Source organism: Hevea brasiliensis, chromosome 9, assembly GCF_030052815.1.
Source record: "Hevea brasiliensis isolate MT/VB/25A 57/8 chromosome 9, ASM3005281v1, whole genome shotgun sequence".
Lineage (NCBI taxonomy): Eukaryota > Viridiplantae > Streptophyta > Magnoliopsida > Malpighiales > Euphorbiaceae > Hevea > Hevea brasiliensis.
The window spans coordinates 46,576,593-46,602,230 of NC_079501.1; the positions used below are offsets into that span (position 1 = coordinate 46,576,593).

At 34.7% G+C, this 25,638-nt stretch overlaps 1 protein-coding gene across 1 annotated transcript; it reads right to left on the minus strand.

The window, feature by feature from the left end:
* Positions 1 to 5,928: 5,928 nt before the first annotated feature.
* Positions 5,929 to 9,523, minus strand: LOC110658273 (probable lysophospholipase BODYGUARD 3). The gene is made up of 4 exons (XM_021815817.2): positions 8,675 to 9,523; positions 8,261 to 8,589; positions 7,942 to 8,141; positions 5,929 to 6,580 (listed from the first exon to the last, which is right to left on the minus strand). Exons 1-4 carry the CDS (start codon positions 9,243 to 9,245, stop codon positions 6,256 to 6,258), a joined length of 1,425 nt encoding a protein of 474 aa, XP_021671509.2. The 5' UTR covers positions 9,246 to 9,523; the 3' UTR covers positions 5,929 to 6,255.
* Positions 9,524 to 25,638: the final 16,115 nt, after the last annotated feature.

Consider the following 25,638-nt stretch of genomic DNA (forward strand, 5'->3'; position numbering starts at 1 on the left):
ACATGTCACCCTTTGATTAGCTCTAGGTTTAAGTGACCCAATCACATTGTGCCAAGTGTCAAACCTATATTTAATCTTGATTTTAATCATCTTACATGATTAAAAACATTTGGCAAGCTTATGTGTAATCCCATGTGTCACCATCTCATGGTGCCACGTGTCATACTGCAAAATGACCAAAATGCCCCTGTGTCTTAATTTTGAGTTCTCAACCCAAAATAATTATTTTTCTTCTTCTAATTAATTTATATCAAATATAAATTAATTAATTAATCTCTATTAATTAATTTCTCATTAATTAAATTCATATTTAAACACTTTAAATATAAATTTAACTTATATTATACATCCAATAATCTAGATTTGGTTTCAAGTCATGCTAGAGATTTTGCAATCTAATTGCAAACCAAACCTATTTAATTAATCAATTAAACTCTTTAATTAATTAATTAAATTATATTTAAATAGGTGATAACTTGTGTATGTGTGTGACTTACTAGGCTCATCACTAATTGGCAATGAGACATGATATCAACTCTTAATATCATCAGAACTCTTTCTTACCATAAATGATTTCTCTAAATCATTTTATGAACCTCATAGACCATGGTTAACACCTAGCATAGCATGCCATGGCCACCCAATTAGTAATAAGGTTTACCTTAAATGAACCTATAATCATATGTTACCATGCACTAGAATCTCTCTGTTATAAAATCCCAACTCACCCTGGAGTCATGGTTTATATCAAACTCCATTTGCTATGAATATTATGTTCTCTTTTAATTCCAGTTCTTGATTAAAAGATTTTCTCATCAGAAACTCTTTTCTGAATAAATCTATCTGTCCTGGCCAGGAACTTGAAACATCAAGAACAATTAAATGAACATAGGATTTTATCTCTATTTACTTAGAGAAACAGATTCCATCTTGATCAACACCTACCTCCATATATAACTAGTAGGAGCCAACAGATGCCCATATACCCATACACAGTACAAGTATGAAAGCAGTATCAAACTCAAACTACCTATATACAAGATAACTGTGCTATATCCTGTCTAAATATTATATTCACTGATATGATTTATGACAAAACATTGACAAGAGTAAACTCCATGTGCTTGTCATAAGTGTCACTGGTTCGGCCTACTTATCATGTATAAGTGCCTATCATGTTTGTTATATGCCATGAGACTCACCATTCCATCTTATTTATATCTCATATAAATAACTTGGGAACAAACATGAATACAATCTTTCTGGATAAGTCATGTCCTTATTATGAAGTATCCTTGATTGTGAACCTATTTATGATACTTTGTGCTAGAAATATTGTCACTCATATTCTTAACAACTTAAGAATAATATTTCTAACAAAATATCAATGGACCTTTTCTATTACACATAAATATATTATGTAAACGGAAAAGTGGAAATGCCTTTTATTAATAAAATATATACAAGATACATACTAAATGATATGCTCTAGGGCATACTACTAACAGTTCCTTTATGTGTTTTCTTTAATTCCCTTTTTGAATCACTCTATTTGGAGTTTTGTAGCTCAAGCTATGGCCTAAATACCATAATTGGCCAGATTAGACAGTACCCAGAATTTCTGGGTATAATTTGATTCTGGCAGTTTTTGTGGCCTAATTTTGGCTAGAAATTTCAATTAGTTAAGGTCTAAATTTGAGTTTGTATTCTCCATGAAAGTTATTCTAAATTGTCTAAGCTTTCCATTGATACAAATTTCAGATCAATTGGACATTTCTACAGAGAGTTATGACTAAATGAACAAACACTGTTCATTTGGTCAATTTCTAGGGACAGCATATTGGTCACCCTAATTAGGTCAATTTTTAGGGCAACTTAGGTTTGTTTTATGGATCAGGTTTCTTCATCAAAGTTGTACTATTATGTGTCTAGTTTCATGTCCAATTGTCCTTACACCAATTGAACATCCACCACTCAAGTTACAGCTGCCCAAACTTGCTGGACTCACATCCAACCCTGAAGGTCACCTAAAGCAGCATATCTAACCTCAATTCCATTGGCATAAATCACTTCAATTCCTCATAAAATATAGCCAAATGGTTACTAATTGACCATTAGGACTCCAATTCCACAACACATGAACAAAACCCTAACTTCATGCCTCAAACCCTAATTCTCAAATATCCATTCATGCACATACATCAATTCAACATACTTAATGATGTCTGAGTCTCATACTCATGTTCAAGACCACCCATATACAACTTAAATTCATTCAAAACTCATCAACACTTCCATCACTAACGCTGCCAAAAATTTTAGTTGGTCCATACATGGATATGTTCTTTTAATTTCATGAATTTCTAACTAAATCCATACACCTAACTTCAAATTTAAAGAGAAAAATGGAGAGATATAGCACTAACCTTTTGATGAGCTAACTTGAGCTTGTAATTCTTCTCAATTTCTTCTTCAAATTGCTGCCTCAAGCTTGCTCTAGTGGTAAGGATTAATTTTAGTGAAGATAAGAAGGGGAGAAATGGTGGTTTTGGGTGGAAATCAAGCTTGGAAGAAGTATTTCAATGGAGGATTTGAAGAGAAGGTCTCGGCTGGCTGAAAATGAGGGAGGAAGACAACAGATTTTTATTCAATTTTATCCTCTTTTAAATGTTTTAATGTGTGCTTGTTGAGTTCTATCGCCGGGGGACCAGCTCATTTAACTTTATTGTATTTCATTGCTTAAATTTTTCTAAATTTTTCCTTACCATTATTTGGGTTATTTATGACTCATCACTCTAGTTTACATATAGTTCCAGACATTCTGACTGTCTGAACCGACATTAATTACCGAAACAGTCGAATGCACGAACTAGCTAAAGTGAGGGTGTTACATACAACACGGCATTGATCGTGAAATTTTATGTCATAGCCTTAACAGTGTGAATTGTTGGCAGCACTATTGTTTCCAATTGCTTTGATAAAATGTTATTGAAACAATTAATTTATACAATTGAAAATGTTGATATTGATTCTATGAATTATGGAGATTTGAGTATTTCAAATTCTTAGCTATGCCTTACACGAACATGTTTTTATTGAGTTTTAAATTATTAGTTGTGCACCACTGAGTAAAATACTCGGCGATAGCTATTTTATGTTGTCTCAGGTAAAGAAAATGAGAAGGCTACTGAGTGAAAGACCTTGGCGCAGCTTTTGGTTTGGCCATGGGTATATGTTAGGTATACCCTCGTAATTACATTTTGATGTATATGTAGCTATATGTATGTATGTATAGACATTGAGCAGTTGTATAAAAAGCATTGTAATGTTATTTTGGTCATTTCAGCTTAATGTGAATTTTTGTAATATTAATTCTGTTACTTCAATGAGTGTAAATATTTAAATTTCTTTCTGAACTATGTAATTGATGAATTATTTTCTTTATGATGGAATTTGTTGAGAATGAATTATATAAACTGCTATAGGTGATTTTCAACAGGTTTTTACATAGTTTTAGCCATCACCATGCAAAATTTCTATAAAATTTTAAAGATGCTAATTTATTTATAAATCAATTATATGGCATATATCCAATCCAAAGACACTTTAATAATTCTTTTATCATCATTTTACGCCTAAAAATGAAATAGAATTATTTTAAAATCTCTTGTAGTATATTTAATGGGTTATCGGTAGACGAAATTCGATAATTCATTAGGTATACTACGGGATCATGTTATACCTTACAGAGGGGTAAGGTGTGACAGTCAACTATATGGCTTATGTACTTGAGTCCTTCCAAGCTTTTTCAGGTTCTCTTGGCCAGAAGGTTACACGGCCTATGCTTCTACTTTGCACGACTTGTGTAACTTTGTGTAGCATTCTTTTCTGACTTTTCTAACTTCTCAACCTGTTCAATCAATTTTTATGCCTTGGATCTTCATTAAATCACCTGAAAAAGATACAGAAAACACAAAAGTAAGTAGAGACTATTGAAAAAAACAAAAATTAATGAAACTAATTAAAATTCATGAATTAAACTACCTAAATGCTATGAAATGCAATGCAAAGGTGCCTTAAAATGCCTATATGATACAAGTGTATCATAGAGTCATTGCCCACATTCCTCATGTTGATTTTGTTCAGGTTATCATCCTATTGGTGACTCTAGTCAATCCTGTACCTTTTAGGCATTAATGTCCAAGCTCTATGCTAGTGTTATTGGGAAGATGGAGCTAAACCATTCAAGGAAAAAAAAACAGATCACGGCCCATAGGTATTTAGGAGGCATGGTAATTTGTTGGAAAAATAGTTGTTTCAACATTTGCATTAGCTTAAATACTTAAATTATACGCATTGAGGGCAATTGTTTACACACATTTATTTTTGGGCTTGAACCTAAAATTAATTAAAGTCCAATAAAAGCTCATGTGCAACCTACATGTAACCCAAATCCATGTTTCATTTGCCTAAAGTCTAAGATTCATGACCTAATGTATGAGTGGCAATCAAGTAAAGATGCAAACACGTTCGGCTGAATGTATTTGCTTTGAATACGTTACAAGCAATTAATCAACAAGGCTGAGCTTTCGATAAGGAAAAAACAGTGAGTGGCTTGGAAGTAAAAGTAATTAATGGAGATGGCTGGTTTTATGAGCAACTAAAGTAAGTGAAATACACGGGTATTGTGAGCGTGCTTACTACTAAGCAAGGTGTAGCTAAACAAAGAACGATACATACAATTTTCAATCATGTTTTGCGTGACGCTAATAGTGTTGATGATTTATTAGCAAAACAATGGCCATTCAGAATTGATGATTTGTGGCATGGTTTAAATTGGCATGCTTTTTTTGTGCTTTCAAAGGATGACAATTAAATCTGATGGGTTAGTTTGTTCAACATTTTAACTCGTGTGCCTTACATGATCTGTGCGTCATTTATGTGCCGCCAGTCTTTAGCTTTGGCTATTTTTTTTTGTGTTTGATGCTTGGTGCTTTTGGTCGTTGGTTGCTCTTTCCTGGTTGTTTTATTTTCGTTTTTTATTTTTTGTTTTTGGAGTTCATTTGTACTCTCTAGGTTTCTTTTACCTAGCATGATGCTTCCTAAGTTAAGTATAACTAAGAAGGTCTGTTGGCTTGAGTTAGTATGATGTTTCCATAATAAGTTTTTGCTATATATATATATCCCTTATCCAATCCAACCAACTACATAATAAATAAATTTGCCTATTTAATTCCTTAGTTTAAGTAACAAGCTCTCAGTAAATTTAGATCAAGTTTTAATGTGCATTATATATATATATATATCCCTTATCCAATCCAACCAACTAAATAATAAATAAATTTTCCTATTTAATCCTTAGTTTAAGTAACAAGGTCTCAGTAAATTTAGATCAAGTTTTAATGTGCATTTCAATTGCAATTCACTTTTTGAAGTAGAATATATTTCAATTCCAATTCAATCAAAGTTTCATTTACTTTTTCTGTATAAACTTATTTTTCAATAGCATTGCATTTACAATTTCAAAGCGCTAATTAACTTTCTACAAATAAGAGATCATTTACTTTTTCAAAATATTGTCTTCAGATTTTCACGCAAATATTTACTTTTTACATACACGTGTTTACTTTTCATGTAATCAAGAGAGCAATTTATTTTTGAAGCTCACTCAAATTACATTCTTTCTCGTAAGCTATTAATTTACACTTTTTGAAGCAGTGAGACTGCGCATAGTCTTGATAAAACACATCCTAATGATGTCAAGTAACCTTACGGAAGTTGAGTCCTTTATTTCTTATTTCATAGTCATTCTGAACAGAAGTAAAAAAGGCACACTACTCATTTTACATCCAGATCTTAACGTCTTTGGTATACTTGCAATTCATTTTAACACGTTTAATGAACTAAAATTCAATTAACAGCAAACAACTTCATCTAATTAAGGGGCAGGAATTTATTACAATTTTCCAAACAAATAGAAGGTATTAGGAAAACTAAGAAGAAAGAAATATAATAGCACATGCAGATGTGCATGTACCACACATTCAACATCTAGGATTTCCATTTCATTTTCTTATGAAATCACATGGGTTTATAAATAATCAAGCATTTCTTACCCCACTAATAATGGTGGGTAATTGCCTAGTTGAGATTTCACACTTGGACAAGCAGAAGAAAACCTGCCAGTATTCAGTTCAGCAAGATATATATGTATATGGTGACTTGTATCTAGGGCATGCACAAAATAGTAGAGTCCTAACCACTCGATCTACTCCAAATTTCTTCTAGTTCCCTAGCGAAGGCCTTTTGCCTACCAACAATAATAGTAATGTGATCTTTATTCTCCATCACCTTAACATGAGCACGAGGAACTCTTTTTTGTACATTGTAACTACATTCAACAGGAATAAGCTCATCATTTCTCCCATGGAAGATATTGACATCACATTTAAGGTGGTCACGGACGGCGTCCAGGTAGCCGTCGAGCTTGCTGGCGGTTCCACAGATAATATTGTGTAGGGTATGCCATGCTGCGTTGTGGGTATGACTAAAGAATCCTTCAAGCAAGAATGTCCTAATCCTGTGAACATGTTTTTCGAAAATTTTGCATTAATTTCAAGGGAGGGAGGGTAGATAAATGTCTTTGTCGTTAAAAATTCAGACCAACCCACAGCCCAAGCGGAAGCACTACAGCAGGATTGATATTAAATGAAACACCGACTTAATTTCAGTATTAAACATCTGTTTCGGTCTCCGACGTGTTTATTTTCCCCTTATACAAGAAATAGATTTTATTTAAAAAGAAAAAAATTGAATCTATATTTCTAAGTGAAGATACGCCAAATTTATGAAAAAACTTGCGTATGTCTTTCTTTTAATGTTAGAAAACAAGTGCTAATACTTAAATGAAAAAAGTATTTGGCTATATATATATATATATATATATATATATATATATATATATATATTATCTTCAGATAATGGTGCGAAACATTTTCAAACCAGAACATTCAATTTTCACTGTCTGAAACGGTATGGGTGGCCTACCAATCATCTAAGTACATCGATCGAACTATAGATTATAGCCATTTGAATAGGTCAAAACCATCAACAAGAACCCAGTCATTATTTATTGGATAGGGTCCACTGCGTAGATCACTACAATTCTGTACAATACATCATAACTATCACAATTGTGATTTGGTGAACCATAAAGTTCTAGCCTCACACTTATTAATGGGTCCACCACTTGGATCAGTAGTATGAAATCTAAAGGGATCTCCAAAATGGATTAAACAAAAAATTATTTTTGGGTTAAGGTGTTCTTCATTTGAATTCTTATAAAAATGATTTGGTAACCATAAAAAAACATCTTATTACACTACTCATCTGAAAATATATATTATTGGTATTGGGTTTTATCACCTTTTTTTTTCCCAAGTGACACTTGTATAATTCTTTCACTGTGATTAAAATCTTTCGGAAGGAAAGGATTGAAATATGTATACTGAGTTGTATTCTATTGCAATAATCTGATATTACATATTAATTTTCAAACATTATATTACGTTTATTTTTTAAATCTAATAAAAAAATCTACCCTTTTATTTATAGGTTGCCCATCAATGACTAGAAATCCTCGAAACTTTGCGCTTATCTAGAGAAACAAGGAAGCATTAAGTAGGTCGACAAATCCTTTCTTTCCAAAAACAAACAAAATTAAAAATTAAAAATTTTGCAAAAGCAAAATCTAAATAACTAGACTACGGTTGTCAGTTTTCAATAAAAAAATAAAATAAAATTATAATATGGTTGGTGGGTAGTTGAGAAATTGGGCACATTAGCATGTAAAGACATTGATTACGCATGAAGCATACATACAGGCAGATAGAGATTACGGTTTTGAATGAAAAGAAACATTTTAAGGTTTGAATAGTTTACCTGTTTCTTGTGACAAGTTTGGCAAGAAATTCCCACAGCCTATGGTTCTTGCATATAAGTAGACAAATTGTCCGGCTTATGTGCTCATACCAGCAAGCAATCGACGCACCAAATGCAATCGGTGGCCACATGCGCCTTGGAGCTACCATTCTCATGACGTATTGTGTTGCTTGTAACCCTCTTGGAACGGGATAATATGGCTGCCATAGACATTAAATAACATGCCCATATTGGGTAATTAAGGCTTTCAAAAAAAAAATGGTGATTAAATAGTTAAACAAATTATTATAATTTTTCAAGAACAATTAATTGAACTTACTGGTGCAAGGAGAGTAAGGGAGTTGACAGATCCAGGGTGTTTTACTGCAAGTGCTAGGGCCAAAATGCAGCCTAAAGAATGAGCCACTATGTGGAAGGATTTAACATTGTAAGGTTCGATCACAGATCTTTCAATCATCTCCAAATGCTCTCTAAGTGTGTAAAGCGAGTCAGTTGGCTTTGGACTCCTCCCGAACCCTAGCAAATCCACAGCAAAGAATCGGTAGCTTGCTTTAGCAGCATCCGAGAAGTTGGGAAATGCGGTTTCTGTCCAAAATGCTGATGATGAAATAAATCCATGGATGAAGAGGACGTCTTCTTTTGCCTTATCTGGTACAATAAAAACTCCAATAAAAAGTTTACTAATAGCTTAATTAACTATGGATAATTAATGATTAATTATTATTATTATTACCTTTTGCGCCTTCAGCTTTAACAAATAGAGTTTCTTGGCTAGAGGTGGTCCAACTAGTGCAATGTTTGCAATCACAATCAGACCATCTTGGGATGGGATGTGTTTGCTGCCCTTCAATCTTTCCTTGAAGCATTTCAACAATGGTGGAGTTAATAGTGAATGTGGATCTCACCGTTCCTTTCTTCGTCTTCTCGCAAGTTCGTAAAAGGTTCTTTTTGATTCGTTCTAGCTCATTAACAGTTAATTTCGAAACTTCAGAAAGTAGAGAAGGGCGGGCATAAAGAGTGTCTGAGATTTCCTCTAGCTCTAACTTGCTAGAACTGAGGCATACAACCTTGGACTCACCTTGCTCAGAGACCAAGATTTTGCCACAGCTAGTGATGGCTTCTTTAGCTGAGGTGCAATAACAGGGCTTCCATTCTGCTTCAATGAGGAAATCTGCTATTTTGTATGCAAAACACAGAACGAAATCAAGAAGATCAAGAAAAGAGAAGACAATGAAGCTCAAAGCCTCATGTATGGCTCTACATGTTAATGGCAAAACCATTCTGGTTTTGCCAATTACACCCATTCTCACTAGTTCCCAGCTAAAGTGACGAAGAAAGGATAGAAATAAGAAGAATGAGAGCGAGACGAAGAAAGCTATAAAGGCAATGTTAACTAGGCCTCATTACTTAAACGGGTTCGGAACAAGGCACTGAAAATATGTAAACAATAGAGGAAAAGCCAAACTAAAAGGTTTGGGCATGATTCTTGATTTACACCTGCTGAAAATGGTCGTGGAAATATTACAGTACTTAATTCTTGACCCCTACCAAATGTGAATCACGAATTGACGAAAGCGTGTGGTATTGCTCATCTTGAAAATTTATTAGAGAGAGAGAAAGAGTGGCATAGTTTATAACAGATAGAAGAATGAAATCAATTTTTCATTTAACATCGTTTGTTGGCCAAGGAAAAAAAGGTAGGTAGCGGTTGAACCTCCAGGCGAAGAACCTATTCTCTTTAGATTTCTAATAAAATGTTTTGCATTGTAACACACACAAGTTTTTTTTTTTTTTTTTTTTTTTTTTTTTTTTTGTGCACTTGAGAAATAAGCAGTCACAATTTTTCTCATCCACCATATTGCAAGTCATCCATTATTTTTCACTAACAAAGAGAAAGCCAATTGAAAATGGATAAATATATAATTACCTTTTTAATTACAGTTATTAAAATTATTTATAAAAAAGTTATTGATTAATTATTTTATTAGATTCATCATTAAGAATTTTTTCTGATACTTTTTTTTATTTAAACTTTGTTTATTATATATTTAAAATATAAAATATACTATAAAATATATAAATATATCTTGAATAATATTATATATATTTATACTTTATGTAGATATAAATTCAATATAAACTCAACTCGCAGTAGGGCCTGATTCATTAATGTAAGGATTATATTTTCAAACCTTCTGTATTTATTGCATACTGTCGTCGTCGCATGTGATTTCTATCCTCTCCCTTTCGGAAGTGACCGTCCTCAAGCCTTCGTATATGCCAAGTATGCTCTATTTGCCTAATTTCTTTCCATGAATTTCGTTTTTTTAATTTTGCACTTTCCATGAATTTCGTTTCTTTCATTTTTTTCTTTTTTAGGCCAGGGCTATATCAAGACATCGACATAGCGGCAGACCCAAACCTACTTACTACAACGACCATAACTCGTTCAGCTTTAAGTTAAAATTCAGTGCAAAATTTGTGAAAATGAGGTACTATATTAGAGGATAGGTTAAAATTGAAGGTCTCAAAAAAAATTTATTTTGAATCATTAAGGACAGTTATTTTAGTAATCCCTTAGTAATACTAGTTTTTTTTTTTTTCCCTAAATATACGTTGTAAATTTTCTGTACTCGTTGTAAGTACTCATGCTTTAATATTGTTATGTTTAATTTTTATAAATTTTTTATATATGATATAACATTATTATAATAGATTAATTATTATTGCAATAATAATAATAATAATAATAATAACAATAATTTTTATTTTTTAATGACATGTGTATTATATGTTTTTTGTATCACTTTTAGATTTAAGTTAATGAAAGTGAAAATATATCGGTAGAAATAAAAAATTATAAATTTGTGAATGAATAATATAAGAGGTGAAATTTATTATGAAAAAAATTATAATTATAATATAATTTTGTTATTGTAATTGTTTTATAAATATATAAATTTAACTCTTTGTTATTTTGTTGGTTGATATATTTTCATGTTAAATTTCTTCAATAATGAAATGTTGAGTTTATCAACACTTAGCTTCTAATATTTATAATTATTATAAAAATATATGACACACCTTACTCCTCTGTAAGACATAATATGATATCGTAGTATACCTAATGAATTACCAAACTTCACCTACTGATAATCCATTAAATATACTACTAGGGATTTTAAACCAATTTCTAATCATTTTAAAGTGGTGGGTAATGCCGATTAATTATATAAAATCATTAATCAAAGTTTAGGTTTTAAATCAAATTTCTAAATTAATTTGAAATCTCCGAAAATTTTACAGAAAATTCGACAGAGTGCCTTCTCTATTTTTGGAAAATTAATTCTTCAAATACTTGTTAAAAATACTCCCAATACATTTAATATCCACAACTCCAATATCCTCATCACAATTTCATCTCAACAACCACAATTTCGAGCAATTCGTTATTTTAACAAAAAATGTAAACAAAAAAAAGAACTTAAATTTTTCATTAATAAGAAATAATAAGTTTGCAGTAAAAATATTTACAATGGTCAAAATAAATTTCCAAAATTTAATATACAACTACTCAAGTCTAATATACATACACACAGTTACATATACATTAAGATAAAAATTTACAAGGGTACAATTGATATACCCGGTAATGATCTCAAAAATTCTAGTCACTTCGAGTCCCAAGCAGCCAACTCTGCTGCTTTATCTACCTCTTTACTTGAGATAGCAATAAAACGTTATCGCTAAGCCAAAGACTCAATGGTGCACAATTTAAAGAAAATAACAATTTACACAGCAAATAAATTACAATTTCCCCAAATAAATCAATTCAAATATATATATATATATAAAATCATGCTTTATTTCTAAAGCCAAAAAATTTCTTAATAAAAACATATTTCATTCCATCAATTATAAAATAAAATTCTAAAAAGACACACAGTTTTGATCATGACATGATTTCCAATTCGTCCCAATAACCAAAGGCTAATGGGAAATACCAAGGCTAGGTAGCATAAATATATGAGTACTCATTCAATTCGTCCTCAACTGGCACACACCTCAACACTTCAACCAGAGGGGAAAACAAATCCAATTCATCTCACTAGGTAAGATAGTGAGGAATTCAACATATAGTAATGATACTGTAGTTTCAAACCATTTCAACAATTTTTCCAAGCATCAAAATACCATTCAATTCTCTTTCGTATTTTATTCAAAATAATTTTCCAAAAATTTGGGCTAGCAACACATAATTTTGTCAAGCAACATATTCAACACAAATGAGGCCATAAATTAATTTCACAACTTATTCAAATCAAAATTAAAATTGAAAATAAAAAAGGATTAGTTATTGTGCACAAACCTCTAATGAGTAGCCTCTTTGCTTTGACTCACTTTTTCTTTATCTTTCTTGGTCTTCTTTTCTACTTAAGCACACAATTTAAAGTATTTGAATACTCAAAAATTTGAGTCCTTTGTATTTCGTGCATTTGTGGTTACTATTCGCCTCACTATTCATTTGAAATTTTGACTTTTTCATACTTAAGGGATATACTAGTTCTAATTGCACCCATATACCACATTTTGGGTTACAATTGTATTGGCATTGATTGCTAATTGAAATTCAAAACTCCCTAAGAGAAATTCTAAAATTTTAGTTTTGGTCACTTAGGTTTACTATTCCATTGGACCTATCTGCAATAGAACTTTGGCCAAATTTTTTTCATCAAAGTTGTTCCTTAATGTCTTAGCTTTAATTTTCTTTATGAATTATTCTATTTGAAGTTTTCTAGCTCAAGTTATGTCATTTTTACTAAGGCTGTCTGAATTGGTCAAAACCCAGAAATTCTGGGCACATTAGGGTTCTAGCAGATTTGGTGACCTAAGTTTGGTTGGCAATTTGACGATGTTATGATCAGAATTTGGGTTTGTATTCTGCATAAAAGTTCTTCTACTATGTCTAAGCTTTCCAATGGTATAAAAATCAAGTCATTTAGACTTTTTTACACCAAGTTATGACCATTTGAACATGTACTGTTCATATAGTCAGTTTTGTCCAGTGGGAGGGTACCTAATCCGGATTTAACCAAATTTTTACACCAACTTGTGGTCAGTTTTAGGGCAAGATTTCTACATGAAGATGGTTGTTTTGGGTCTTAATTTTCATCTTCAATGGGCATTACACCAATTGGAATAACAGAATTTCAATTATATCCATTTGAGTGGACCAAGGTCAATCTGTCCAGAATTGGACATTACCACATTCACACTTCAATTCATTCCATGCATTCAACCACACTCATAAACACATCAATTGACCAATTCAAGCATCAATTATGTCAATTGGGTATCAATTCACCAAAATCCCTAAATTTTTCCCAATTTTCCAATTGCAAAGAGCCCTAATTTCCATTTGCTTCAATTCATGAAATCAAAGTGTATATGTGACAACCCTTATCCGTCTACAGTATATCCGAGTAAGATATGTCACACGGTGTACCGGAACACTCTATTTTATCTTAATCATTTTTATTCTTCCTTAATTAATTTTTATCATAGTTTTGAATATAACTTGTGAAATATAATTCATTTAAGTCATTTATTGAAATTATAATTTATTTGAGGTTCCGAAAATTTTATAGAAAATCCGGCAGAGTACCAGCTAAAAATGGAGAAAACAGTTCTTCGAAACCTATGAAAAACACTTCCAATATTTTCAATCAATCCCAAACTCCATTTCATCAACAAAATCTCAATATGTTTTTCAACAACATTTTCATTTCTCAATCATTCATCTCATATGATAATCATGTAAAAGTCATAAATAAATGTTCACTTTTTCATTCATAAACACAATTTCTACTATTTACATTAATACCAAAATACATTACATAAGTTTCAATTACATATGAGAAAATAAAAGTTAATTACAAAATATCAAAATAAAACCTAGTGTCCTACCAATGCACTGATGACGGTGAGGTGACACGGACACTATGCAGAGCTGCAGGAGGTCTCACCCAGTCTGTGGTCTACTGGGCTCTCGGTCAGTATCTCCAGAGCCTACGCATGGCAAAAGCAACGCGCTAAGCAATAATGCTTAGTGGTGCTAATAATAAAATAAAAAGAAATAACAGAAAATAAATATGCAGTGAATGTATCGATGTCTTATTGCAAATAAATTTTCGATGAGTATTTGTAGTCTTACTTATTTTGTACTTGTTATATTCATTATTTCATTAAATTTATCCACTTTCATTTTTGGTTGCCCAAGTAACCTATCCGACGATCGGATGGATAAGCAGTAAACCGCACTTTGGGTATCAAGTACCTCAGCCGTCACACCATCGGTCACATATGTGTCTCCGGCAGCAATGTAACGACTAATAAGCTGTAATAACATTAGGCACAAGGCCAAGTGTCAACATAATGTCAGAATGACTAAAAGCCATGAAATCATAGAATGGCATAATGCCATGTGCAGTACTGCTAACTGAACCCTATTGGCATGCCAAACAATCCAAACCAATCTTTTTAGGTATACTAGGGCATTTGACACTATTGAATTTTTCAATTTTTGAATTTCAAGTTTTGGTGTTACTATTCCCTTCATTAGTCAACAAAAATGTTGACTTTTGCATAGAAAATAGGTACATTGGTTTTAACATTCTCAACACACCACATTTTGCATTCAAAATTTGTTTGTATTGGTTACTAATACCATTTCGAAGCTTAAAATTAATGGAGCAAAATTTTCATTTTTCATACCCTATCTTTACTGTTCCACTAGTTATTGTTGCAGTGGGAATTTGGGAAAATAATAAACATGAAAGTTGTTCCTTATTTTGTCTAATTGAATTTATTTTTTTGATTCACTCCATTTGGAGTTTTGTAGCTCAAGTTATGGTCCAAAAACCACAACTGGTCGGATTGTAATTTTCCTGGACTGACCATATCTACAGTGCAGTGAACAGTAAATTCAACTTCCTTGTTGGATAGGTTCTGGTCATAATTTGGGGTAGGTTTCTTCATGAAAGTTGTTGGTCTATATCTTAGCTTGTTGTTGGTAAAATTTCAGGTCAATTGGGCCATTCTACACTGAGTTATGGCGAAATGAACAATCACTGTTCATTTGGTCATTCTGCAGAAACAGGTTGCAGGACACCCAGATTGGGGCAAGTTTTTGGTCCACTTGGTTTGGTCTTATGGGCATGGTTTCTTCACCAAAGTTGTGCCATTATGTGTCTAGTATCATGTCCAATTGGCCAAAGACTAATTGAACCTCTACAATTCAAGTTATGGCTGCCCAAACCTGCTGGACTCATGTCCAATTCTGCAGGTCACCTAGGGTAGCCACACTAAACCTAAATCCTATCACTAAACACACTTCATTTCTTGTTTACCAATAGCCAAATGGTCAGAAATTGACCATTAAAACTTTAGTTTATGTCCATTTTCATCCACCACCAAAATTAAATTTCAAAACCCTAACCCTAATTGACCAAGCCTCCAATTCATGCATCTTACTCCTAATTTTCTATACTAATCATATAATTTATAAGAGGGGCAGCTAATATTTCACTTTAAACTAAAGAATTCTCCTAACTCTAACTCATGTCAAGGCTGCCAAAATTTCATGGAATATAACCATGCTTCATTAATTCAATTTTTATCAAATTTTCAACTTAACTTAGCTCAAATTCATGATTAGAAAGATGTAAAATCAAAGAATATGGCACTAACCTTAGTAGGGCAGAATTTTCTCTTGTTAATTCTTCTCTTTCTCTTGTTTCCTTGACTGCCAAACACCTTTCCAAGTGGTGTAGATAAATTTTAATGAAGGTATCTTAGGGTTTGGTGGAGAGAAATCAAGGTTTTGGGAGAGAAAAATGAAAGAAATTTTTTAAATGGATGAGAGGAGTTCCGGCTGGTTTTTGGGAAGAAGAAGAAGACAGATTTTTTCTTTCCAATTTTGCCTCATTTAACTCTTTTTAATTGGCTTGGTGAGTTGTGATTGGTGGAGACCTAACTAATGACATCATGTGATGTCATAATTCCACTTTTCTTTCATTTTTCTTTTCTTTTCTTTTCTACTCATTTTCAATTCAATTTTTAGCAATGTTTATTCATATTTTAGATCATAATAATTATTTACTTAACTGGACAAGTTGGCCAAAAATCGCCTCTGAAGGCGAAATGACCAAAATGCCCTCCGTTTGGCTTAACGGGTCAAAATTGTCTGTACCGATTGAAAATTTTTTCTAAATATTTTCTTGGCATTCTAATGCCATAGGAACCTCAATGACCTTTCTCTGGAGTCCCAAAAATTATTTTATGAATTTTTCCTCGGGTCTAGGGCTCCTAGTTGCGAGAACCGCAGCTTCCCACTAGGTTACCCATCGCTAGGGCACCGGCTCATTTAACTTGGTTGTATTTTATTTCTAAAATTTTTACTAAATTTTTCTTATTAATATTTGAGTTAATTATGGTTCCTCACGTTAGTTTAAATATTTTTTCGAACGTTCTAGCTGTCCAGTCCGACACTGGTCACCGGAACATTAGAATGTACGGAGTTGCTACAGAGAGGGTGTTACAACTCTTCCCCTCTAATTTAAATTTCGTCCTCGAAATTTACCTGATGCAAACAGTTGAGGAAATTGTTGCCTCATTGTCTCTTCACTTTCCCAAGTTGCCTCTTTGGTGTTGTGGTGCCTCCAAAGCACTTTCACCAGTGGAATCTGCTTATTCCTTAACTCTTTCACTTCCCGAGCCAGGATTAGTATGGGTTCTTCTTCATATGTCAAATCCAGTTGTACTTCAATTTCTTCCATGGAGATGACATGTGAAGGATCTGAGCGATATCTTCTTAGCATAGATACGTGGAACACATTGTGGATCTTGTCCAGCTCTGGTGGTAAAGCTAGCCTATAGGCCACTTGTAACACTCCTAAGTTCGGTAGTGCGTTCTGCTGTTCCGGTGACCAGTGCTGTCCGGACAGCTAGGATGCCTAAAACTACACTTCAGTATGAGTGAGGAGACATAAAATAATGAAATACAAGAAAAGAAAATACAAGAAAAACAAAGGAAAAATAATAGCAAAGAAATGTAACAAAGTTAAGCGAGCCGGAAACCCTAGCGATGGGTGACCGCACCGGGAAGCCACGACGTGGACCGTTGACTAGCCCTGGACTGCGGGGAACCCTGGAAAACATTTTTGGGACTTAAATAGACCCTTATTGAAGAATAAATATCATTAGAAAGATCAAAGAAAAATTAAATAATTAGTACAAAGAAAAGTGAGAAATCAAAAAACAGACAAAACCCGGTGTTACCGAAAAATCGGGAATGCAACCCGAACAGGGGCATTATGGTTAATTGACATCCCGAAGTGTCTTTTGACCTAAATGTCCACTAAAAATAAATAATATTACACTTGGAAAATAAAATGAAAAATTGGTTTAGTGGTACCTAAAGTAAATAGCTAAAATCATGGGTTAATGTGGGATAAATGAACAATTAACATATAATATGATTTAAATGGTGTGAGTGGGGCACTATGGGATTAATATATACTAAGTGGGGCAGGTGTAAGTCCACTATACCCATCAGATAGTTCATCTTCTCCATTTCCATTAAACATGACGAATTGAAGGTGAGAGAAAACAACCATGGCCGTTTCACTCAAGCTCTCTTAACTCCCTCCATTTCAACTCCAATCTCTTAGGTTCCTTCATGAAAAATTATCTACACATCACAAGAAAGAGTTTGATACCAAATTTAAGAAGTTTGGTGAAGGTTTAACAAATCCCAACCATAAGGTAAGTTCATATTTTTGAAGATAGCTTTGTTAAGTTTTGTGTGCATGTTATGGGTGTTGGATTTGTGAAGAAACTTTTTGAGTTTGAAGAGTTATTGTTGTGTTCATTTTGGACAGCCATGGATTCATGTATTTGATGAAATAATTGTGCATATATTTAATGAGAAAGGATGTTGATCATGATGATTTAATAACCTAGTGAATTACTTCATATGTATATGGTGAATTTTGCACTTGGAATGGGATTTAATGAATTGTAGGACACTTTGGTGTTGAAGGACAATTTCGGCAGCCTTGAAACTCTTGGATGAGTGTATGTGTTCCTGAAGATATGGGCAGAATTGTGGCATTAAGGATTGAAGGATATGTGTATGAAATTGCTGTGTAAAGTGTATGTAAAAACTAGTGATGTTTATGTGTATGTGTAATGATATTTGAACTTTGGGAATTAGAGTTATATTTGGTATGTTGAGGATAATTGTAATCTGCCCAAAGTGATGTTAATGTAAAGTAATATATAGTTTTGGTAATGTACCAAAACAGATTTGGTAGGGAAGTAAACATATTGCAAGGTAAATGTGTGTAATTGATGTGTGTTAAGCAAAGTAACTAAGGGCAGTGTATATTTTAGCCAATAAGTTTAAATGTGTAACCTCAATTGGTATGAGACCAATTGGAGGTGGAACTAGGCACAAAATGTGCCAACTTTCATTGAGAAAGCATACCAAAATTCTGCTTGCAAGGTGACCTAAGAAAATGACCAATTCGGATTAGGTACAATTAGGACCTGAAAAATGACCAATTGGGCAGCAGTGAGTGTTTAGCCCATAACTCACTCAAAACAGGTCCAATTGACCTGAAATTTTAACCATGAATAGATAAGACCCATACCTACAAGTCTTGTGAAGACACCAAAACCCAGAAATGACCAGAAGAAAGTCAAAAAGCTTGCACAAGTTCGGATCCAAAAACTGGCCGAACCAAAGTTGACCAAATTGACCTAAAATTGACCTAATTTGATGCCATTTGACCAGCAATAGTATAATGACCATAACTTGGTCTACTTAACTCGGATTGACCTGAAATTTTGCCCCGCGTGCAATAAGACATAGATCTATAAGTTTTTAGTTTTGACCAAAACCCGAAAACCGAGGGAACTAGGTCGTCCGGTTAGGTCAAACTAGTATCCCGGAATCCAGCAAGTTGCATTAAAATGCACTGAACAAGGAAATGACTTTGGTAAAACGTACCAACCCTAAAACCCTATCGAATGTGACTTATTAATGACACCAAAACCTAATTTACCTAGAACGCATCGAGGGTTGGTATATTAGGTGATTAAGCAAATAAAGGTATTCAGTGAATTGTTTATCGAACATTATCGTTAGAGACAATTTAATTTAGTACTGAAACACTTCAAATTGTGTTTCTCAATTACCAAAGACTCAGGAAAAGGAAAGGAAACACTGAGTCCAGATCAAGAGACAGTTATCAGAGGTTTGTGCACAACTAGTTTTTAACTGATTTTGTTTTGAATATTTCATATGATTAAATGACATATTTTTCTTATGTATTGTGTTTAACAAGCATTGGATTTAATTCAATGATTATTGAAATTGTTATAGTATGTATGAATTTAGCTTTGTGAAATGGTATTTTCACAAGTATTAAGCATTGTTATGGATTGAATAAATTATGTTTTGGAAAATTGTGATAGAACATGTTTTGAATTGTGATGATAATTTTCAGGGAAAATGCAAATTTATGATTTGAATTGTGATGAGCATAAAAATTATTGGATATTGGAATTGAATTTGAATCGAATCATATTGTGATTTATGCTCACTAAAAGGATTGTGATATTGTTTTATATCTCACTATAGATGCTTGACTAGGTTATTACCCATCTCTCTCATTTGTTGAGAAGACAATGGAGTTAGTTGTGTTTTGATTACCATGGTACGTGCACAGGCTTAGATTTTCCTCTGATTTGAGGTTAGATCTAAGTTTTTTATCGTTATGGCCCTTGCGGAAGATTCATTATTGTAATGGTACTGTGCACGATGATTCGACCTCCCCGACCATAGGGAGTTAGAATCTGATTCGACCTCCCCGACCATAGGGAGTTAGAATCACATCGAATATGGCCCTTTCGAATTAGTCTTGCATATTAGTGAGATAAAGATTGATTTTTGAGATACAGAATGGCTTTTGAATGGTAAGAAATTGTGATTTCAATTATGGTTTATGTATAATTGATTTTGTTGGAATTACTTAAATGGTTAGTCATGATTTGATAAATTGAATTTTGTGATCAAAGTCATTTATACAAATGATTTACATTATTGGCAACGAATATTTTGAGTTTTGAAATTTGATGAGTATTCAGATTCCCAATTTATTTACTGTAAATTTTGTCAATGTATATTGTACTATGTTTTAAATTATAGTTGTGCACCACTGAGTTCACCACTCAGCGATAGCTTTGTATGCTGTCGCAGGTAAGAAGAGCATAGAGCAGTAAGTAAATTTCCTTGAAGATATATTCAGATCAGCTCCAGGTATATCATAGGTATACCCATGTACATAGGTTTTGATGTATGCATGTAATAATATGTATGTAAATTATTTGAGCAGTTGTATAGAAACTCTTGTAAAATATTTTGGTATGTAATTAAATGTAAATTATTGTAAATGTAAATTTGAGATTTCATTTACTTGAATAGTTTTGTATTATATTTCTTGTATCTCAGTCTTTGAAAAATCACTGCGGATTTGAGTTGAGAAAAATGTTGTGTTAAGAAATATGTTGGAGTTGAGATTTGCAAATACATATTGAAGTGCTTTTTATAGGTTTTCTGAAGAACTGTTTTATCCAAAATACAGAGGGCAGTCTGCCAAAATTTTTACAGAAATTCCAAATAATTCAAATGTGTCAATTCTATCACTTCAGTTCAAAAAGGTTTTAACACCTGTAAATAGTGCTCACCACTGTAAAAGAAGTAAGAAAAGTTTTGAAAATCCCTTGTAGTGTATTTAATGGGTTATCAGTAGACGGAGTTGGTAATTCACTAGGTATACTACGGGATCATGTTATGCCTTACAGAGGGGTAGGGTGTGACACCACTGGACCCACACGTTCAATGATTTCATATGGGCCAATGAACCTAGGGCTTAACTTACCTTTTCTTCCAAACCTCAGTACCTTCTTCCATGGTGACACCTTGAGGAACACTTTATCGCCAACCGCATATTCTATTTCTTTTCTCTTCAAGTCGGCATAGGATTTACATGCATGCGAGGCAACCTTCAGATTGGCTTTGATTAGTTTTACTTTCTCCTCAGTCTGTTTCACCAGGTTTGGCCCTAACAGTTTGTCTTCGCCCAATTCAGTCCAGCACACTGGAGTTCTACATTTTCTCCCATACAGTGCTTCATACGGGGCCATTTGGATGCTAGCTTGGTAGCTATTGTTGTATGCAAATTCTGCCAGTGGGAGGTATCTATCCCAACTTCCCTCAAACTCAATGACACAACTCCTCAGCATATGCTCAAGGACCTGACATATATTTCATGTTATTATTATCATTTTAGTTCAATATTTGTATTAATTCAATTGGTTCAATTGTTTACCTGGATTACTCTTTCTGATTGCCCATCCGTCTGAGGATGGAAAGGCATCTTCTTGATGGAGTTGTGTACCCAAGGACTCATGCAACTTCTTCCAAAATCTCGATGTAAACCTTGGGTCTCGATCAAATATGATGGAAAGTGAAATTCCATGCAGTCTAACTATCTCACTGATATACAATTCTGCTAACTTCTCCAGTGAGTAGTCAGTCCTAACTGGCAGAAAGTGTGCTGACTTCATCAATCTATCCACTATCACCCATAATGCATCATGTTTCTTCTGGGTGAGAGGTAGACCACTTACAAAATCCATGGTGACCCGATCCCATTTCCATTCAAGTATGCGTATAGGCTGTAGCAAACCTGATGGAACTTGATGTTCTGCCTTGACTTGCTGACATGTCAAGCATTTAGTCACATAGTCAGCTATGTCCTTCTTCATACCAGGCCACCAATACTGAAGTTTTAGATCATGATACATTTTTGTACTTCCTGGGTGCATAGCATAAACACTGGCATGTGCCTCTTTCAGAATATTGGCTTTTAATTCCCCATTATCTGGTACACATACTCTTCCTTTGTAGTATAGACACCCATCTGCTTTCACTTCATAGTCAGTTGCCTTCCCTTCTAGGATTTTTCTCACAATAGCCTTTAGCTTCTCATCTACCTTCTGCCCATTTAAAATCTGCTGTAACAGGTTTGGCGTCACTTGCAACTCAGCCAAAATAGCTCCATCTCGAACCAAAGTTAGACGGGCATTCAATGATCTCAAAGCTGTGATGGATTTTCTGCTCAAAGCATCTATAACTACATTTGCTTTCCCAGGATGGTAGTCAATTACACAATCATAGTCCTTCAGGAACTCAATCCATCGTCTCTGTCTAAGGTTGAGCTCCTTCTGGGTTGGCAAGTATTTCAGGCTTTTGTGGTCTTTGTAAATGTAGCACTTTTCACCATACAAGTAATGCCTCCATATCTTCAGTGCGAAGATAATTGCTGCAAGCTCTGGATCATGGGTAGGGTAATTCTGTTCATGTGGCCTTAACTGTCTGGAAGCATAAGCGACCACCTTCCCCTCTTGCATCAATACACACCCTAACACATTATGAGAGGCATCACTGTAGACCACAAAGTTCTTTCTTGAAACTGGCTGTGTTAACACTGGTGCCTCTATTAACATAGCCTTCAACTTCTCAAAACTGGTCTGACACTTGTCATTCCAGTCAAATCTAACATTCTCGTGTAATAACTTGGTCATTGGAGCAGCTATTAAGGAAAATCCCTTCACAAATCTTCTGTAATACCCAGCTAGCCCCAAGAAACTTCTGACCTCAGTTGTATTCCTGGGAGGCTTCCATTCCATCATTGCTTATATTTTCTTGGGATCCACTCTAATCCCATCAGCTGACACTATGTGTCCAAAGAATGCAATTTCATTTAACCAGAAGTCACACTTTGACAACTTAGCATACAGCTTCTTTTCTCTCAGGGTTTGTAGAACAATCCTCAAATGTTCATCTTGCTCTTCCCTGTTCTTGGAATATACCAAAATATCATCAATAAAGACCACTACGAACCGATCTAGTTATGGATGGAAGATATGGTTCATAAGGTCCATAAATGCCGCAGGTGCATTTGTTAGACCAAAGGGCATCACTAGGAACTCATAATGCCCATGCAGTCTTTGGCATATCTGCATCCTTCACCCTCAACTGATGATACCTTGATCTGAGATCAATTTTAGAAAATACTCCTGCTCCCTTCAACTAATTAAACAGATCATCAATTCTAGGCAACGGATATTTGTTCTTCACAGTCATTTTATTCAACTACCAGCAATCGATGCATAACCTCCAAGTCCCATCTTTCATCTTTACAAACAGCACTGGAGCTCCCCATGGTGACACACTAGGGCGTATGAACCCCTTATCCAGTAACTCCTGTAACTGGATTTTCAGTTCCTTCAATTCTGTGGGTGCCATCCTATAAGGAGCAATAGATATTGGTGCTGTACCCGACAGTGTCTCAATAGCAAATTCAACTTCCCTTTCTGGTGGCAAACCAGGCAATTCTTCAGGGAACACATCTGGGAAGTCTTTTACTGTGGATATGTCATATAGATCTGGCTTAGCCTGCCTAGTATCCACCACATGTGCTAGGTAGGCTTCACAGCTTTTTCTCATCAGTTTTCTTGCAACTGCGGCTGAGATAACATTGGACAAGAAATATGTTCTCTCCCCCACAACTGTAATCTCATTACCCTCAGGTGTTTTCAAAGAAATTCTCTTCAATTTACAATCAACCATTGCCTGATGACATGACAACCAGTCCATTCCCAAAATCACGTCAAACTCATGGAAAGGCAACTCAATCAGGTTTGCCAAGAATTCATACCCCTGAATCCTTAACGGGCAACCCTTGCATACTTTGTTCACCACTACACTGTGGCCCAATGGATTAGTAACCAGAATGTCTTGGTCACTCTCCCCTACTAATATCCCCCTTTCTATAGGTAAGTTGATGCAGATGTATGAATGAGTGGATCCTGGATCCACCAATGCATGCACAGATGTATTGTAGAGGGAGAACGTACCTCTGATGACGTCCGAGGCATCTTGCTCCTCCTGAGCTCTCATAGCATATGCTCTGGCAGGTTGTTTGCCCTCAGGCCTCTCTGCTGGCTCAGATGCAAGCCTCTGTGATGGTCCCACTGCCTCAGATTTGCCAGATTTCCTACCCCTTTGTGGTGCAGGAGCAGGTTTGTCTGCTTGTGTTGGAGCAGCTGTAGTAGTTCTGCATGGACAGTTCCTCAACTGATGCTCTGTTGACCCACACCTTAAGCAGGCACCAGTCACTCTCCAACACTCCCCCTTATGCCACTTCAGGCAATGTGGACATGCAGAAGTTGTTGGGGCTAGTCCCCTGAACCCCATCCCTGGAGAGCTACCCACTGATGGTGTGGACTGACCTCTCCTAGGGGTAAACTGTGGCCTGGGCCCCTGGGACTGACCCTGACCTTGTGGTTGACCTAAACTCTGTGTAGGTGGACCTTTGAACTTCTTCCTAGATGCAGGAGATGAACTAGACTGATCTAGGCCCCTCTTCTGCTGTCTCTCTCTTCTGGTCTGCTCACTTATTCTAACCTTTTCAAATTTTATTGCAGCTTCCACTAACTTGGTGAAGTCGGTGATTCCCAAAGCAGTGATCATAATCTTTATGTTGTCATTTAATCCCTCTTCAAATCTCTTACACCTTTCGGCCTCATTAGGGACCATCTCCCTTCCGTAGCGGCTCAATCTGACGAATTCCTTTTCATACTCGGCTACCGTTAGCTGTCTCTGTCTCAGGTTAATGAACTCTCTTCTTCTCTCTTCCAGATATACACTACCCACATATTTCTTCTTGAATTCGGAGAGGAAGAAGTCCCAAGTTATTACTTCTGGTTGTACTTCACTGGACACCGTATCCCACCATTCATATGCATCATCTTGCAACAAAGATACAGCAGCTTCTAGATTTTGCTCTGGAGTGCAGTGGAGTTGTTTAAAACCCTGCCTGTTCTGTTCAACCAATTTTCGGCTGCAACAGAATCATCTTCTCTCTTTCCAAAGAAGTCCACTGCTCCAAATTTTCTTAGTCTTTCCAAGTGTGATTTCTGTTGTGGAGGTGGTGGTGGTAGTAGTGCTGGCATTACCCCAGCATTTGTCTGAAGAATTCGGCCATTTGCTGGAACATGGCCTGTGGAGGCCGAAAGGTGCTCGCTTGAGTCGGGCGAGCAGGTTCTCCCCTACCTCCAGTCTCAGCTGCTATAGGTGGAGCATGACTCTCCACTTCCTCCTCAACTGCCCCCTGAGATGTAGGGTCCATATCCTATTCAAAATAACAAAGACAAACAGATCTGAATTAGTGTCACCTCAACTCTTACAAATGCAATGCATGGTATGGACTCAATCTAGGCCCAGAAATGCCTAAACCAGGCTCTGATACCACTAAATGTGACACTTCTTGGCCGTCTACAGTATATCCGAGTAAGATATGTCACACAGTGTACCAGAATACTCTATTTTATCTTAATCATTTTTATTCTTCCTTAATTAATTTTTATCATAGTTTTGAATATAACTTGTGAAATATAATTCATTTAAGTCATTTATTGAAATTATAATTTATTTGAGGTTCCGAAAATTTTCTAGAAAATCCAGCAGAGTACCGGCAAAAAATGGAGAAAACAGTTCTTCGA

Coding starts and splice junctions, on each gene's coding strand:
- LOC110658273 (XM_021815817.2), bottom strand. CDS start 9,245: ATGGGTGTAATTGGCAAAACCAGAATGGTTTTGCCATTAACATGTAGA. Junction 8,590..8,674: donor TAAAGCTGAAGGCGCAAAAG/GTAATAATAATA, acceptor TTATTGTACCAG/ATAAGGCAAAAGAAGACGTC. Junction 6,581..7,941: donor AAACTTGTCACAAGAAACAG/GTAAACTATTCA, acceptor ACATGTTCACAG/GATTAGGACATTCTTGCTTG.